The 16436-nt window shown below is 50.2% G+C and overlaps 1 protein-coding gene across 5 annotated transcripts in view; it reads left to right on the top strand.

The window, feature by feature from the left end:
* The window catches only part of Ksr1 (kinase suppressor of ras 1), a 166705-nt gene that overhangs the window by 108010 nt on the left and 42259 nt on the right, over positions 1 to 16436 (top strand). For 4 of the 5 annotated variants that reach the window (XM_045158602.1, XM_045158601.1, XM_045158603.1 and 1 more), the window contains exon 3: positions 16126 to 16273. In XM_045158602.1, the coding sequence (XP_045014537.1) occupies positions 16126 to 16273 (148 nt within the window). Of the gene's footprint in view, positions 1 to 1434; positions 1531 to 16125; positions 16274 to 16436 lie in introns of those variants that run through there. The other variant, XM_045158604.1, reaches the window with a different exon arrangement.

Below are 16436 nucleotides of genomic sequence, written 5' to 3'. Positions count from 1 at the left end.
CCTTTTTCATTAAAAAAAAAAAAAATCTTAAAAAATAAAAGGGCTGGGGAGATGGTGTGGTTAAGGTGCTTACCTGCAAAGCCAAAGTACCCAGGTTCAATTCCCCAGGACCCACATAAGCTTGATGCACAAGGTCACACATGTGTGTGGAGTTCCTTTGCAGTGGTTGGAGGCCCAGGCACGCCCATTCTCTGTCTCTCATTGTCTCTCTCTCTGCCTCTCTCTCAAATAAATTTTTAAAAAATCTAAAAAAAATTAGAACTCATTATTTATTATTTGAAAGTAATATTTCCTAAATCTAATTGTTCACTGTAGGAAATTTTGGAAACTGCATAAAAACATCAAAAAGAAAATGAAACCCCTGCATAATTCACCCCCTTCCCACCCTGCACCAGCACCATTATGTAACTTCCTTTTTGATATTTTCTTTCCTCCTGGAAAGAAAGGGTCACCCGCGCTGTGGTCCCTTCTAGCAGTGTGACGGCTGCGCATGCTCGCTTACAGCTGCCTTGTCTGTTGTCCAGAGCATGCTGCCACTCAGGGGACTCTTTCTTGTGTACCCCAAATGCGTGAGAGACTGCAGGGAGCTGGAGAGGGACTCCCCCAAGTGACTCACAGGAGTTGGGAGAGGACCGTGTTCTTATTAACCAGAGGGACGCAGAGCAGAAAGGCAAAGAGAAGCTCAAGTCCAAGACCTGACATCTTGGGTGCCCCCCGCCCCCTGCCACATAAGGCCACGGCAGCCCGCACGCCTACCACCCAGCACCTGCTCCGGGAGGTATGTGCTGACTCCCCGGCTCCCAGGCACAAACTATTTTTGGCTGCTGTGACTGTTGACTATAGTCATGTAAACAGAAACCCCTCTCCCTGTCTCGTTCTTCCCTGGGATACTGCACAAAGGGCCCGGGGCTGCTGGGGACCCTGCGCCCAGGCCCCTTCACCATGCATTGTCTGTGGAGCTGGGTGATGGCCAAGGCTTCCAGGGAGCCAGGGTCTCCACCGCCTGCCTTGCTGAGAGAAGCCCACGGTCCCAGCCAGCCTGGACTGGATGAGGGTTGTGAGGTAGGCTCCGGGGGCCAGGCTCAGGCTGCCCATGAGCCCCCCAGAGGGGTTCTTCTGACTGGACGCTGTGTCCTTGCTTTGCTGGCTGGCTGTCAGACGTAGAAGAGATGTGTACATTTCTTACTACAGAGTAACTGGAGAGCAGTCTGAACCTTCTAGAAAGTAGATGATCCCCATCTTTCCAGTGAAAGGCTTTGGCTTTTTTTTTTTTTTCCCTGCTTCTAATTAAAATAGGACACACACACACACACACACACACACACACACACACACACACACTTGTTTTGCTGCGGTCGGTCGGTCACAGGGAGCTTACTGGCTGCCACAGTGTGGGCTGAGCTGGCCCTGCCCCCAGCTTGGGGCTGACCAGGCCAGAGAGGCCGGGCTGCGTAGAGACCGTGAGTACTGAGTGGAAGGATGGGGCCGAACTCCAAACGCAGGCCCGCCGCTTGCCTGCCGTGTTCTGAGGTGAGTACCTGGGTCTCCTGGTGCCTCGGCTCCCATAGCTAGCGGGCAGCTGAGCCCGGACCACTTACGGAGCGGCGGCAGCTCCTGAGCTTGTGATTTCAGCGATTAAACGGGTCCTGAACGGGGGAGGCGTGTGGAGAAGCCGAGTAGGACTCTATGGGCCCCATGTGGGTCTTTGGCTTTGTCTAAGAACCTAGGTATTGGGTGTAGCTAATGATATGTGGGGGGTCCCATCTTCCTTTCACAATGAAGAGTTTATCCCATCACCACAGTGGATAGGGTAGGCAAGAACACAGAGCTCGGGATTTGTGTTCTCCTGCCATCTGTTTTTTTAATTTTTTTTTTTTTATTTATTTGAGAGCGACAGACAGAGAAAGAGGCAGATAGAGAGAATGGGCGCGCCAGGGTCTCCAGCCACTGCAAACGAACTCCAGGTGCGTGCGCCCCCTTGGGCATCTAGCTAATGTGGGTTCTGGAAATCGAGCCTCAAACCGGGGTCCTTAGGGTTCACAGGCATGCGCTTAACCGCTAAGCCATCTCTCCAGCCCTCCTGCCATCTTTTAATCTACCAATATGCTCGGGACTTGCCAGGCACTGGAGGGACCTGGTTTCTTTGGATTGAGTGGGGCTTTGGACCCATGAGATGAATGCTGTGTGGCTTGGCGCCCCCTGGACAATTTCCATTGGACATGAGGCTCAGAGCCGAGGTCGGGGACTTTCCCTTGGCTCTAGTCTCGGCCTAGCTCTGAACACCTAGAAGGAATGGGACCTTGACATGGAAGGTGCCAGGCCCTCCGAGGGCACACTATGTAGAAGAGGTACCTGGCAGGGCTTTCGGAAACCCAGTGCTGTTGCTTTGGGCGATGCAAGCTGGTCCCTCCCCTCTCTGGGCCCTGGTTTCTCCTGTATACAATGACTGCTGCACTGGATTGTCTCAGAGGTCTCTTTGAAGTCTGCCTCAGACTTTGGCAGACAAAGGGTTTCTTCTCTACCTCTTGGGTATTATTGATCGTGCCCTTAGAACCTGGGAGCTATGGTGACAGCCCCCTGGCTTGGGCTCTGTTAGGCTCCCACAGCCTTTGAAGCCCAATGTTGCTATGGGGTACTTGTTTTCAGTGTTTTGGAAAACTACTGCCTGCTCCAGGATCTCCCAAGGGATCTTGCCCTGTCTCCTGGTTGAGTACTCTTGGAGAGTTCTAGAACAATACGGCCCTTGTCTACAGGCAGGGAGTCTGGTTCTCAGGTGACCAGCTCTGGGCTCTTTCCTGTGTCTCAGCTCATCTCCGGTCTGGACAGATAGACAAACTACCCAAGAGACGAGCCACTGGTGGAGGGTCTCCACCGTGGCTCCTGGTCCTGCGTGATTGAAGCCGGGGCTAGATATGCAGCCACGGCCCATCTTTCATGCTGGGAACACTCTGGCACAGCAAGACTTGCTGGTTGGTCTCAGAGTTCTCGTCCTGTAAACCTGGAGGAGACAGATTATAGGTAGGAGAAGGGGGAGAACTGGGGCTGGAATGTGGCTCAGTGGTAGAGTTCTTACCTACCATTCGTAAGGCCCTGGGTTCAAAAAAATAAAACAAGGAGACTTGGCAGGGGGAGACGTTGGGGACCTGTGAGCAGGAACAATGGCTGGAGGCATGGCCCTATGTTTTTATTCCAGCCAGGGCCTTAGTTAGCCTTAGGTTTCCATGGGAGGTTAGACCTTGCCTCCTACAACCTGTGTCCAGGATCGCCAGTGTCCTGCGTTGCTCAGACTGTCTCAGCTTGGGCCTGTTATCACAGCTCCTTACTTCTTTCAAGAAGTGGCGCGGCATCTGCTCATCTGTCACCTGCTCATTCCTGCTCATGCCTGCTATAATAAGGGGCACCAGGGAGGGCCTGCAAACTTGGCAAATGGCGTCCTGGAGCAGGACAGGGGCATGGTGGGGGGGGGGGGTTGAGCTCTCCACACAGCCTACTTTGTGCAGGGTAGGGCTTTCCCATTTGCCATCCACCCAGAAGCAAAGTGTCACCCAAGGGTTATGTATGTTTTGGCTGTTGGCAGATTGTCCACCCTTACCTGAGCCCTCCTTCTGGATGGCCTGTAGACTATTCCAGTCTGAACTTCAACTTTACTGTGAGATCTTGTAAACAGTGGTGCTTGTTTATCAAGACAGGGTGTCCCCTTGTAGCTTAAACTGAACTCACAGTCCTTCCGCCTCTACTTCAAGTGCTGATTTTTCTTTGGTCTTGTTTTTTGAAGCAGGATCTCACTCTGTCCAAGTAATTTTTCTTTCAGTTTACAACCCACAGATATCCTGGGTGTGGGGATATCTGTAGAAACCCACCCTGTCCCTGTTTGTTTTAGAGGGAATGTGGACTGGGGGAAGCACCAGGGCCCAAAGCTGGGGTGAGTGAGCATTCCTCTAGTGCTGAACGCCTCTGGCCATCCTCTCTCTCTCTCTCTCCCTCTCTTTCTCTTTCTTTTCTTATTTTTTTTTTCTTTTCCTTTGAGGCAGAGTCTCAATCTAGCCTCAGGTTGACCTGAGACTCACTCTGTAGCCCACACTGCCCTAGAACTCACAATGATCTACCTACCTCAGTGTCTGATTACTGGGATTGTAAGAGTGAGCCACCACACCCAGCTCTTGTGTCTGGCTACTTTCAACTTGCAGAAAGAAGGGTGGTTTTAGAAATGTATGTTGCTGGGCCTGGAGAGATGGCACTTGTTTGCAAAGCCTGATGGCCCAGGTTTGATTCCCCAGTACCCATGTAAAGCCAGATGCACAAAGTGATGCATGCGTCTGGAGTTTGTCCCTGGCGTGCCCATACTCACTCCGTCTGCCTCTCTCTCTGTCTGCCTCTCTCTTTTTCTCTTTCAAATTAACTAATTAATTTAAAAAATGTTAGAGAGCTGGAGAGATGGCTTAGCGGTTAAGCGCTTGCCTGTGAAGCCTAAGGACGCCAGTTCAAGGCTCGGTTCCCCAGGTCCCACATTAGCCAGATGCACAAGGGGGCTCACACGTCTGGAGTTTGTTTGCAGAGGCTGGAAGCCCTGGCGCGCCCATTCTCTCTCTCCCTCTATCTGTCTTTCTCTCTGTGTCTATCGCTCTCAAATAAATAAATTTTAAAAAAATGTTAGAAATGTGTGTTGATAACATAGCTGGTGATGGACATAGGCTGCCTAGATGACGTATGTGGGCCTGGCAAAGCAGTCTGTGCTGGTGCTGGTCTCTTGCAGCTGATGCTTGTTGGGGTAGACCAGAAAGCCTAGCACAGAGGGTGGCTGGAGAGGGGGGCGTGAAGCCCAGGGCTTCTAGGAGATGGAGTTCCCCATGGTTGGCAAATATTTGTAGAGTAGCTTAAAAGCCTACTCAATTAGGGATCAAAGAGCTACAGTCCATGGACCAAATCTAGCCATCGCTGGTTCCCTGCCATTTTGTGGCATGTATCAATGATACGAAATTCATTTTTTTGAGTGTCCCTGACGTGGCCACGCCCACTTGTCTGAATGTCGCTGTTGGCTATTTGGGTGCAGGGATAGTAAAGTAGACTTGGGGCACTTCTGAGTCAGTATGGGGGAAGAGGGGCTAAGAGGCAGCTGTGAGACAGGACCTACAGGCGGTGCTGGCCCTGCAGGGAAGGTGGTGCCGTGGGAAGTGCAGGTGCCTCTAGCAGCTTAAGATGTACCTGTTCCAGACGGAGGTGGAAAACACCGTCCCCTTCCAAAGACCATGAGGGGAACTGATGGGCAGTTCTGAGGATTCAAGAAGCAGGGTGGGACCCAAGGGGGAGAGGATCTCCTAAGAGTCCCTTTGCAGCTACTTTCTTTTTTTTTTTTCTCAATTTTTATTAACATTTTCCATGATTATAAAAAATATCCCATGGTAATACCCTCCCCCCCCCACTTTCCCCTTTGAAATTCCATTCTCCATCATATTCCCTCCCCATCTCAATCATTGTACTTACATATATACAATACCAGCCTACTAAGTACCCTCCTCCCTTTCTTTCTCTTCCCTTTATATCTCCTTTTTAACTTACTGGCCTCTGCTATTGAGTTTTTTCCTTCTCACACAGAAGCCCAATCATCTGTAGCTAGGATCCACATATGAGGGAGAACATGTGGCGCTTGGCTTTCTGGGCCTGGGCTACCTCACTTAGTATAATCCTTTCCAGGTCCATCCATTTTTCTCTGCAGTTACTTTCAACCCTGCTACCAAAAGTGTGCCCTGTGACCCATGATGCCAGTAGCTGCAGATAAACTGAGCCTAGGAAAAAGAGCTCACTTCATGGAGCAAGTCAGTGGCTCCAGGACAAGCAGGGCCAACTGACTGGTAGTAGGTAGAGGTGGCTGTGCCCCAGCATCTCCCATGGGATCTATGAAGAGTACAAAAAGCACTCAGAAAGTGGTTAATAAATGCCTAGTTTGGGCTGGGGAGATGGCTTAGCGGTTAAGGCCTTTGCCTGCAAAGCCAAAGGATCCCGGTTCAATTCTCCAGTACCCACGTAAGCCAGATGCACAAGGGGGTGCATGTGTCTGGAGGTCGTTTGCAATGGCTGGAGGCCCTGGTGTGCCCATTCTTTCTCACTCTTTCTCTTTCTCAAATAAATAAATAAAAATATATTAAAAGTAAATAGATAGATAGATAGATAGATAGATAGATAGATAGATAGATAGATAGATGCTTAGTATGACTTGCCCGTATTCACCCTGTCCCTGTCTCCTGCATCCCTCCATCTCACTACTCCTCCGCCTTCCTGAGGCTTTCAGTTCCACATGTTCCCAATGCGTACAGATAGGCCAGTCCCTGACAGTGCTGCTTCCAGCCTGACTGCCCACACTGGGGCTCCACTTGCCTGGAAAGGGAGGTAGGAGAGACGTCATCTCCTAGGACACCTGTGAGCCAGGGCTAGGCTGGGATTGGATGGAAACCATGCTGGCCTCGTGAGAAGACAGGCCACAGAGCCCAGCCTGCCTTGGCTAGACCTGCCTTCTGAGCCAGGAACTTGCAAACGCCTTCTGCCGTGGGCTCTATGCTATCCTGACTTGAGCCCCCAGAGCCTGTCTCATGATCCCCACCCCAGAAGTTTCTGGTTTGGGTGCTGTAAGGTAAGGCCCTGGTATCAGGATTGTCTTATAGCTGAGGCTAGTCTTAAACTCCTGATCCTCCTGTCTCTACCACCCCAAAGCAGGGATTATAGGCATATGCCACAACGTCTGGTTTGTGATTTTTTTTTTTTTTTTATAAAGCGCCTCAGAACCTGGTTATGGGCTTTGTAGTGAGACCTTGCCTCAAAAAAAAAAAAAAAAAAATCAGAAAATTCCAGGGTGGGCCAGGGCTTAGGGCCACTCTTCTGACCCAGCCAACCTCATTAATTGTGAAAATGAGAAGAGCAAAGCTTGGCTCATTCCTTTACTGTGCTGGATGCTGCGTGGCCAGGTAGAGAAGCTGAGCTCTGTTCTGTGACCCGCTTATTTCCTGGGAGTGAGGTCAGGAGGAAGCCTTGGGCTGAGAACTGGCCCCTAGCAAAGCCAGTGACCTCAAGCTTGCTGTGATCTCCAGAAGCCCCCAAGGCTGCCCAGCCAGGCCCCGCTGCCCAAGCCCCTCCTTGACTCCCAGCATAGCGTTTTTATCCAAGCTGCCCCCTCCCTGTCTCTCAGCCCAGTGGTAGAAGCAGGCAAGGAAGAGCAGGCGCCCTCCTGCCAGTTTTGGGGTGTGCAGGATCCCTCTCCCCAGGCTGCTATAGGCATTCCCTTTCCAGCCTTATTTCTCCTCTCTTGCCTCAGGAAGTGTTCAGGATCCTTTGATACCACTCATGGGGCCCTAGGCCACCTTTGGCCTCAGTTGTGCCCAGTACTCAGGGAAGGATCCTGAATCTTTATTGGTGTCTCGGGGATACCTCCGCAGATCAGGGTGCAGGCAGAAACCCACAGTCCACCTTCTCACGTGCTTCAGGAGGCCAAACAGGAGTACCAAGTGTTTCCCCCCACCCTGCTGTGCCCTCAGTTGTGACAAGAGCCGTGGCATGTTTTGTGTGTGTGTGGCCCACGCCAGGCCATGTGACCCCTGGCATGGCCACCATCCTCCTGCCTGGCCCACATAAATGTGGATGGCTCCTGCGCTAGCCTACACAGTTTCTAAGTATAGACACTGGCTGCCCCGTGGCTGCTGGTAAGTCTCAGGATACCATGTGATACCCAGCATGGCCTGTGACCCCAGCCACCGCCGGCTGGCGCTGCGGGGGCAGGAGCAGGTCAGCCGTGTTTGGCCAAACCCATCCCTGCCTTCCACTTGTAGAGAACAGAAACCAGCTGTCCCTTGTGAACGGCATGGCTTAATTGTTACAGGCTGAGGTGACCTCAGCGTGCAAATGGCCCTTCTTCCTCATTATTACCAGAAAGGATAATTTAATGTCACTCACTGGAAAGCGTAAGTCATGGTCTGAGGGAAAGTGGCCGGGCCTGGAGGCGGTGCTGACGTCCCCCTAGTGGTACACCGTGCAAACCCTGAGGCATGCTGGGGCCAGGGCTGAGCATCTGTGGCTTCTCTGGCCTTCTAGGTCCACAATTGTATCTTTACCCAGCAGCCAGGGTGGGCAGGAATCCTCCTGGAAGAGGTGTGGGCCCCCAACTGCCATCCCTTCTCTAGTAATCCAGGCAGGAGGAGGGGCATTTTGCCCATGGCTTTCAGATGCCTGAACATTTTCTGTGGGCCTCCAGCTAGGACTGGCCTTCCCAAACTCCCTTTAGCAGGAGGCGAGCTGATCCCCTAACCTGCTTTTGGTTCTCTAGTGCGGGTGGGAATTACTGTGATTTGACCCAATTTCTTAATGCAGCCTGCTGCTGTGGGTGGCCCAGTCACATCTCTGAGTGAGGTTTGGGGGTATCAAGTTGCTGTGAGGCTTAGTTAGTCATGATACCTGGGAATATTGGGGTCACTCCTAGGGAGACTATACAACCCCTAGGCCTCCTCTGGGAGATTCATTCTCACAGGGAGTCTAAGCAGTTGAGGACACTTCACACCTGCCTGCTTAATGTGCTTGCCCCTTCTGATTCGCAGTATGCCCAAGTCAGCCACAGGCGTTGGAAGGCTGGGTATGTTATACACAAGGTGGGTGGCTCACTGAGATGGCCTGGCCACTGAGTGCTCACTGCTGAGTGACAGCCCTCCCAATTTGCTTATACAGAGTTGTAGATGTCATTGATCAGATTGGCCCTTGGAAGGTATCATATCCTGCACCCAGATCTCTGGTCTCAGGCTTCGGGGCTCTGTGACCATGGATCTGATTTCTTTTATCTATATGTATTTGAACATGTAAAAAAAAAAAAAACCTATTCAAAAGTAGTTCAGGAGCTGAAGAAATGGCTTAGCGGTTAAGGCGCTTGCCTATGAAGCCAAAGGACCCAGGTTCAATTTTCCAGGACCCACGTTAGCCAGATGCACAAGGGGGCACACGCGTCTGGAGTTCGTTTGCAGCGCCTGGAGGCCCTGGCGCGTCCATTCTCTCTCTCTTTCTCTCTGCCTCTTTCTCTCTGTGTCGCTCTCAAATAAATAAGAATAAACAAAAAAAAATTTAAAAAAAGAAGTTTAAAAAAGTAATTCAAATCTTTCTTGTGTGTGTGTGTGTTTGCACATGTGCACAAGGCAGAAGATACCCTCAGGTGTCATCACTGACCTTTTTTTAAAATTTCCAAACAGAGAGAATGAGGATGAGTGAATCAGTGTGGGTATGAGTGTGCCAGGGCCTAGTACCACTGCATAAGAGCTCCAGATACATGCACCACTTTTGTGCATCTGGCTTTATGTGGGGACTGGGGAATTGAACCCAGGCTGTCAGGCTTTGTAAGCAAGTTCTTTTAACTGCTGAGCCATCTCTCCAGCCCCACCTTTTGTTACATTTGGATCTTTCATTGGCTTGGAGCTCATCCGTTGGGAGAGAATGGCTAGCTAGTGAACCCAGGGACCCTCTTGTCTCTCCCTCCTCCACACTGGGACAGACGCATGCCCTGCCCAACACGTTTCCCTGGATGTTGGGGATCAAACACAGGTTCTCATGCTTGATGGATAAGTACGTTACTAACTGAGCTATCTCCTCAGCCCTTTTGTTTGGCTTGAGACAAGATCTCATGCAGCTTCACACACATGATAACCAAAACTGACTTTGAGCTCCTGATCCTCCTCCTGCCTCACTCAGCCTTCTGAGTGCTGGGATTTTGGGAGTGCACCACCACACCCAGCTCAGATTGCTCAACAGTTGAAGGTCTAGCACCCTGTCAGTTTCCTCCTGAGTGAAGGGGGCCAGGCACGGGGGAGTCTAATTAACTTCATCCTTTGTGGCATGACTTTAGTAATGGCATCTCCATAAGAAGGTAAGACTTGAGGGCCGCACCTCTGCTAGCTCCTGTCTTCCCAAGGCCTGGGCCAATGCTCACACGCTGGAGACCCATTCTACCTGGTCACCTGCTTGCTAGCTGGTGCAGAAATAGCTATATTACTGTTGCTTCTGGGGACCAGGGTGGTTTATCCCCCAGTTCTGAGTCTAGTCCTATAGGCAGGGGAGATTAGGCAGCAGAAAGAACTGTCACTCGGAGATGGTGCCAACAGTCTTTGCCGTGAATGGTGTGCTAAGTACTCTGTCATAGGATTGTGTAGTTTGTTCCTCCAGAAGCCACGCTCTGAAAGTGGCCCGCCTTGGAGGACAGCCCCAGCTTCAGATGGACCATATGGTGGCTCTTTTGCCCCAGCATCCCCCCTCCTACCCTCCCAGTTTGGTCTTCCCCACTTTTTTTTTTTTTTTTTTTGGTTTTTTGAGGTAGGGTCTCACTCTAGCCCAGGCTGACCTGGAATTCACTATGGAGTCTCAGGGTGGCCTCGAACTCACAGCAATCCTCCTACCTCTGCCTTCCGAGTGCTGGGATTAAAGGCGTGCGCCACCACTCCCGGCTCCCCACCTTTTATTGCTGTTTTGAATTAGAGAATAAGGAAGGGAAATAGGGAAGATACAGGAAAGGCTGACCCTCCCACCATATTCAAGGGGGAGCAGACTGATCCCCAAAGTCTCAGAGAAGTGAGAGACGCTTTCCAGCCAATTTCAAGTATAATAGAATGCTATTTTTCTTTTTACATTTTTCATTTTTTATGAAGCAGAGTTGAGGTTTTATTAAAATATTTTAAGATAAAGACTTTAAGCATGGGGTTAAAAGAAAGGATGGCATTCAGAAAGACCCCACCACCGCCACCACACCCGAGCATGGGTGTGGCCTCCTCTAAGAGTTGCCGAAAGTAAGACAGACCCAAGTGGGAGGGGGGCAGGGACTTTTCTAGGGAGAGCCAGCATAGTTTTTATTTTTTTGAGGAAAACAATTTGAACATATTCTTTGTGGTTGGGGACAGTTATTTCACTTGGGTAAAGAACAAAGAACCCTCCATGTTACAGCATAGTAGCAGTGTTCTATCATGAAATAAGTGAAACCTAATTATATTTTGTGTTATTTTCCCCCAAAAGATAGCTTCAGGTTTTGCGAGGTTGCAGAGTGAGGGCATGGAACAGTTGCGGGCGCTTAGGAATCTGGTCCAGCCGTTTACTGAGTCACACAAGGTCTCCAAGAGCAGCACCACCTTCCTGAATCCCTGTGAATGGCGATGACAAAACACTGGCCGTGTCACATTGACAGATTCTTAGAGATAGTAAATGTGGTTGTTTTGCTTAAGCCATGTGAGAGGTGGAGGGGGACAACAAAGAAAAGGAGAAAAATCCCTGTTTGTATTACAGTCAGGATGCGGCTCGGGGTTCCCAGGCCTGACTCCTCACCTCTCGGCTACCAGGAAGCTGCTGAGTCAGCACGGCTTTGGCAAAACGTGTGTGCCCGTGCATGGTTGTTTGTGGGTGACCAGCTAAAGGCATCCTATCCCATGCAAGGCAGAGTGTTGCTTTGTGCAGTTTCCTTTCAGCTTTTGTTTCTTCGAGAACAGGGTCTTGCTGTGTGGCTTACGCTGGCCTTGAACTCAAGATCCTCCTACCTCTGCACGTGCATGCACACACACCAATGTGGCTGAGCGCTCAGGTTATAGATAGGTGCTACCACACCCAGCTCGAATTTTATTCTGAAAGAGCAGTTTCACTGTCAGTCCATTCATAGTGCTGCAAATCTCAGACTCAAGTGTCAGAATTTAAGTGACCGCGTCCTGGGGACAGTAGTGTGGGGAGGCCATACCCCTCCTTGCAGGGCACCGGTGGCAGGTGCCTCTTTGTCTCACCAGAGTGTTATTCTACCTCCAGGGCTGTGGTAAGATTCTCAGCACTGTTTAGACTTAGTCCCATCAAAATGACCAGAGCCGGGCGTGGTGGCGCATGCCTTTAATCCCAGCAGAGGTAGGAGAATCGCAGTGAGTTTGAAGCCACCCTGAGATGACATAGTGAATTCCAGGTCAGCCTGGGCTACAGCCAGACCCTACCTCAAAAAATAAAAAAAAATAAGAAAATTTTTTTAAAAGACCAGAAAGAAAAACATAGCAGTACCGAGATGATCCCCAGGGGTCAGACAAACCCATAGATAGCTGTCAGAAGGCCTTCCACATGACAACAGTCACCCCTGATAAGAACGGCACAGGGAGGGCTGGCTGATTAAATAATGGCCCCCCACAGAGGCTTGAATCCTGCCCACCGCTGTTCCTTCATTCCCCAGCAGCTTTTCTTCAGCACAATGACGTTTTGATATTTTACCATGAACAGCAACTTGGCAGTTTTGTTGGGAGAGGCCAAGGCCCTCCAGTTTGAGGCCAGACCGAGCTACACTGTGAGTTCCAGGCCATGCCTAGATGTGTCATAACCAAAAAAAAAAAAATCACTTCAAGGGCCAGAGGAGGGAGGTCAGTGGGTAGTGTTTGCTTAGCATGCATGAAGCCCTAGCTTGACCCCCAGCGCTGCATAAAGTCAGATGTGGTGGCACACTCCAAAGGAGGTAGGCCCAGAAGGATTACAAGTTCAAGGTCACCCTTGGCTATCATAGCAAGTTCAAAGCCAGTATGGGCTCCATGAGGCTCTATTTCCAAAAAAAAAGAAAAAGAAAAAGAAAAAAAGAAAAAGGAGGAGGAGGAAAGATATTGGGGGAGGGGATAAGAGAAAGAAAAGAAAACTCCCTTTAAACTTTCTAGTATTTTTGATGTAGGATGTCTGACCATCATAGTTACAGAAAATCTGGAAAATATAAAAAGAAATAAGAGGGGCTGGAGAGATAGCTTAGCAGTTAAGGCACTTTTACCTGCAAAGCCAAAGAACCTCAGTATGATTCCCCAGACCCACATAAGCCAGATGCACACGGGACAAGGGGCTGCATGTACCTGGAGTTCATTTGCAGTGGCTGGAAGCCCTGGGGTGCTCTCTCTCTCTCTCTCTCTCTCTCTCTCCTTCCCTTGTTCAAGTAAATAAATAAATAACATTTGTTTAAAAAGGAGTAAGATAATCAGCCTGGTTGTATAGCTCTTTGTACCTTTGCTATAGGCCCCCATGTCTTAATGCATATGGTTCCTCATTTGCACAACACTCCCAGCACATCACACCCATATGCACGGGGCCGCAAGCAGGATACATGTAGCCCATTGTCTTCTGTAACTGTGGACTCCTTGGGTGGGAGAAGGGTCCAACTTTGAACTTGGGCTTGACTCAAACATTCATACTTTGTATTAGCTTTAGATTGCTATGTAACATTTAGCAAATGTATGCATCCCACAGCAAAAAAACTAAATATTTATTTATTGGAGAGCAAGAGGAAGGGAAAGAGGCAGATAGAATGGGCTCACCAGGGCCTTCAGCCACTACAAGAGAACTCCAGACACATGTGCCACTTTGTGCATCTGCCTTACATGGGTCCTGGAGAATCAAACCTGGGCCCTTTGGCTTTGTAGGCAAGCACCTTAACCTCTAAACTCTCTCCATACCTGGCTCCTTTTTTTTTTTTTTTTTTGGTTTTTCAAGGTAGGGTCTCACTCTGGCCCAGGCTGACCTGGAATTCACTATGTAGTCTCAGGGTGGTCTCAAACTCATAGCGATCCTCCTACCTCTGCCTCCCGAGTGCTGGGATTAAAGGCATGTACCACCATGTCCAGCTTCAATTTTTTTTTTTTTAATTTATTTGAGAACAACGGACAGAGAGAGAAAGAGGCAAAGAGAAAGAATGGGCACGCCAGGGCCTCCAGCCACTGCAAACAAACCCCAGATGCATGTGCCCCCTTGTGCATCTGGCAACGTGGGTCCTGGGGAATCGAGCCTTGAACCATGGTCCTTAGGCTTCACAGGCAAGCACTTAACCGCTAAGCCATCTCTCCAGCCCCCGGCTTCAATTTTTTTTAAGTTCAATTAATTTAAAAAAATTATGCACCTCCTCCCCTCATGTATTAGCTCACAGCCATGTGAGAGGAAGGCAGACAGAGGACCATGGCAGTGTTTGTTGTACCTGCTCTTCTCGGGATCTCATGAGGACAAATGAGGTGTCAGTAAGGCTTGCTTCTTGTTTGGAAGCACTGGTGAAGAGACCATCTCCAAGTTCATTTAGGTTGGTATCCAGTTCTCCATGGCTCTGAGGGAAGAAGACAACATCCCCTCTGCCTTCTGTCAGTCCTGTACCATGAACAGAAAGTTTGCATTGCAGAAAAGCCACAAGAACATATGATGTGCATAGATGCTGTCACAGAGTTCATAGACCCTGTTGGGGAGGTGTGGGGAAGATAAGCAAATGTGAGATGCCCATGGTGATAACATGGGGGGCGGTGAATGAATGGTCCCATGGCAAAAATGAGCTTATCAAATGATGCTCTGTGGAATTCGGGTGAGCCCAAAGGAGCAACATCACCTCACAGAGAAGAGGAAGGCTGTGCAGGTGGGTATGCTGTGCTCATCTTTTCTGAAGTGGACAGTGGGATTTCAGGTGGGACAGAGGCAGCGGTATTCCCTGTGGTAACGCGGCTATAGGAATTACAGAGAGGACCGCTCCTTACACAGGAGCAAGGCCAGCTAAGAGAGACTTGGATTCTCAGCCTGCTTCTAAAGTGCTTTCATCTGCTTTAGATCAACGTGCTTGGTGTCAATATGTCCTATATTTGGGGGCTGTCATCTTTCTGGGCTCCAACATGGTTGTACGTCCTTGAGGTTCCCCCTCCCTTTTTCTTTTCTTTTTTTTTTTTTTTTTTTTTGTTTGTTTTTCAAGGTAGGGTCTCACTCTAGCCCAGGCTGGAATTCGCTATGTAATCTCAGGATGGCCTCGAACTCATAGTGATCCACCTACCTCTCCCATTTTCTTCTTGGCTGTGTCACCATCTCTGCTCCAGGCCACCAGAGAAGCCACCCGCATTCCTTCTCAGGTGGCCTTGTTCATCTCCAGGGGCTTCACTGAGCCCTCTCTCCATGTTCCATTGGCCAGTTTCCTCTCCTCAAACCAGAGAACGCCCTTGGCTTTTGAAGGACTCTTAAGTAAATTAAGCCAACTTGAACAATTTCTTTTTGTCTTACAGTGTATTTTGGGATGACAATCAGGTACTGTGGTCACAGGGACACCTTAAAACTCTGCCATCCATTTTCCCCTTTTCTTCCTAAGTGATTCTGTCCATTGTCATAGCCTCCCTTGACCTCTCTTCACATGTCACATGGACCCAGTGACCTGATTTTTTGACATTTGGTTTTGCCGTGCTGAGGATTAAATCTATGGACACACACACACACACACACACACACACACACACACACGGCAAGTGCTCTGCCTTAACTACCCCCTGCCTTTTTAAAGACAATCTCTTGTAGCTTAGGGTGACCTCCAACTCACATCAGCAAAGATGGCCTTGAACTTCTGTTTGTCCTGTCTCTACTTCCCCAGGGCTGGGATTACAGGTGCACACTGCCACACCTGCTTTATGCAGGGCTGGGAATCAAAGCCAGGGTTTTGTGCATGCCAGGTAAACACGCTACCAACTGAATTACATCTCCAGCCCTCACTTCTTACTGTGAGACAGGTTCGCAGCGGAGTTGTTCCGGCCTTGAACTCACTGTGTAGCCCAGGCCGTCCTTGAACTTCGGATGCCTCCTGCCTCTGTCTCCCTAATGGCTTATGTGGCCACATCCTGCAGGTGACTTGCCTTGACTGATTTAAATCAGACAGCAGTAAGTGCCTCTGCCGTGCTTGGCAAGGGCTCTTTCTCTTGTTTTATCCTTGTTAAGGCTATTTAATTGGAGACCTGTCTTACTTGGTTCAGACACAACCAGATTGTAAAGGGCTGCCTTTGAAGTGTCTGTCATCCATAAAGTCCTCATGGTTCCTAACTTTTCTCTCCAGTAGAAGAAAAAGGAACTAGAGAAGCGCATGCCCTTGTTCAAACGTTTCTGGGGTTTCCGCCCTCCCCCCAGCTGGCATCTCTACTTCAGCTGCCATTTCTGAGAGCATGGAGGGTGGGGACGAGAGCATTCTGCCCATGGCCTCAGACAAGTGGCGGCCTCTGGTCAGCAGCCGGCCCAGCGAGCAGCTGGCCCCTGCCACTCAGCAGGGAGGCCCAGCCAGCAAGGCAGAGGCTGAAGCCTGCCTCCCTGCTCACTCCGCTCTGCCTGTGCTTCTGTGTCGCTCAGGAGATCCCCCGAGAGCTCACGCTGGAGGCCCTGCTGGAGATGGATGAGGCCAAGGCCAAGGAGACGCTGGGGCGCTGGGGCGCCAGTGCCGAGGAGTGTGGCCGTCTGCAGCAAGCCCTCACCTGCCTGCGGAAGGTGACGGGCCTGGGTAGGTAGGGGCCTGCTTCGCAAGCCAAGTGTGGCCAGGGTTGCTGGGGCAGCTTGGAAAGGCCAGGGTGGCTGTTCAGAAAGTATGTGGCAGGCCTGGGCCCTGAGGGAGCTCTCCCAGAGTCCGCAAGGCCCTGGAGCCCAATTGGTCTGGCCAGTCTGAC

This window comes from Jaculus jaculus, chromosome 9 (assembly GCF_020740685.1).
Source record: "Jaculus jaculus isolate mJacJac1 chromosome 9, mJacJac1.mat.Y.cur, whole genome shotgun sequence".
Lineage (NCBI taxonomy): Eukaryota > Metazoa > Chordata > Mammalia > Rodentia > Dipodidae > Jaculus > Jaculus jaculus.
Note: the sequence above shows the minus strand (reverse complement) of the source record. Positions and strands in the feature narration are given on the sequence as shown.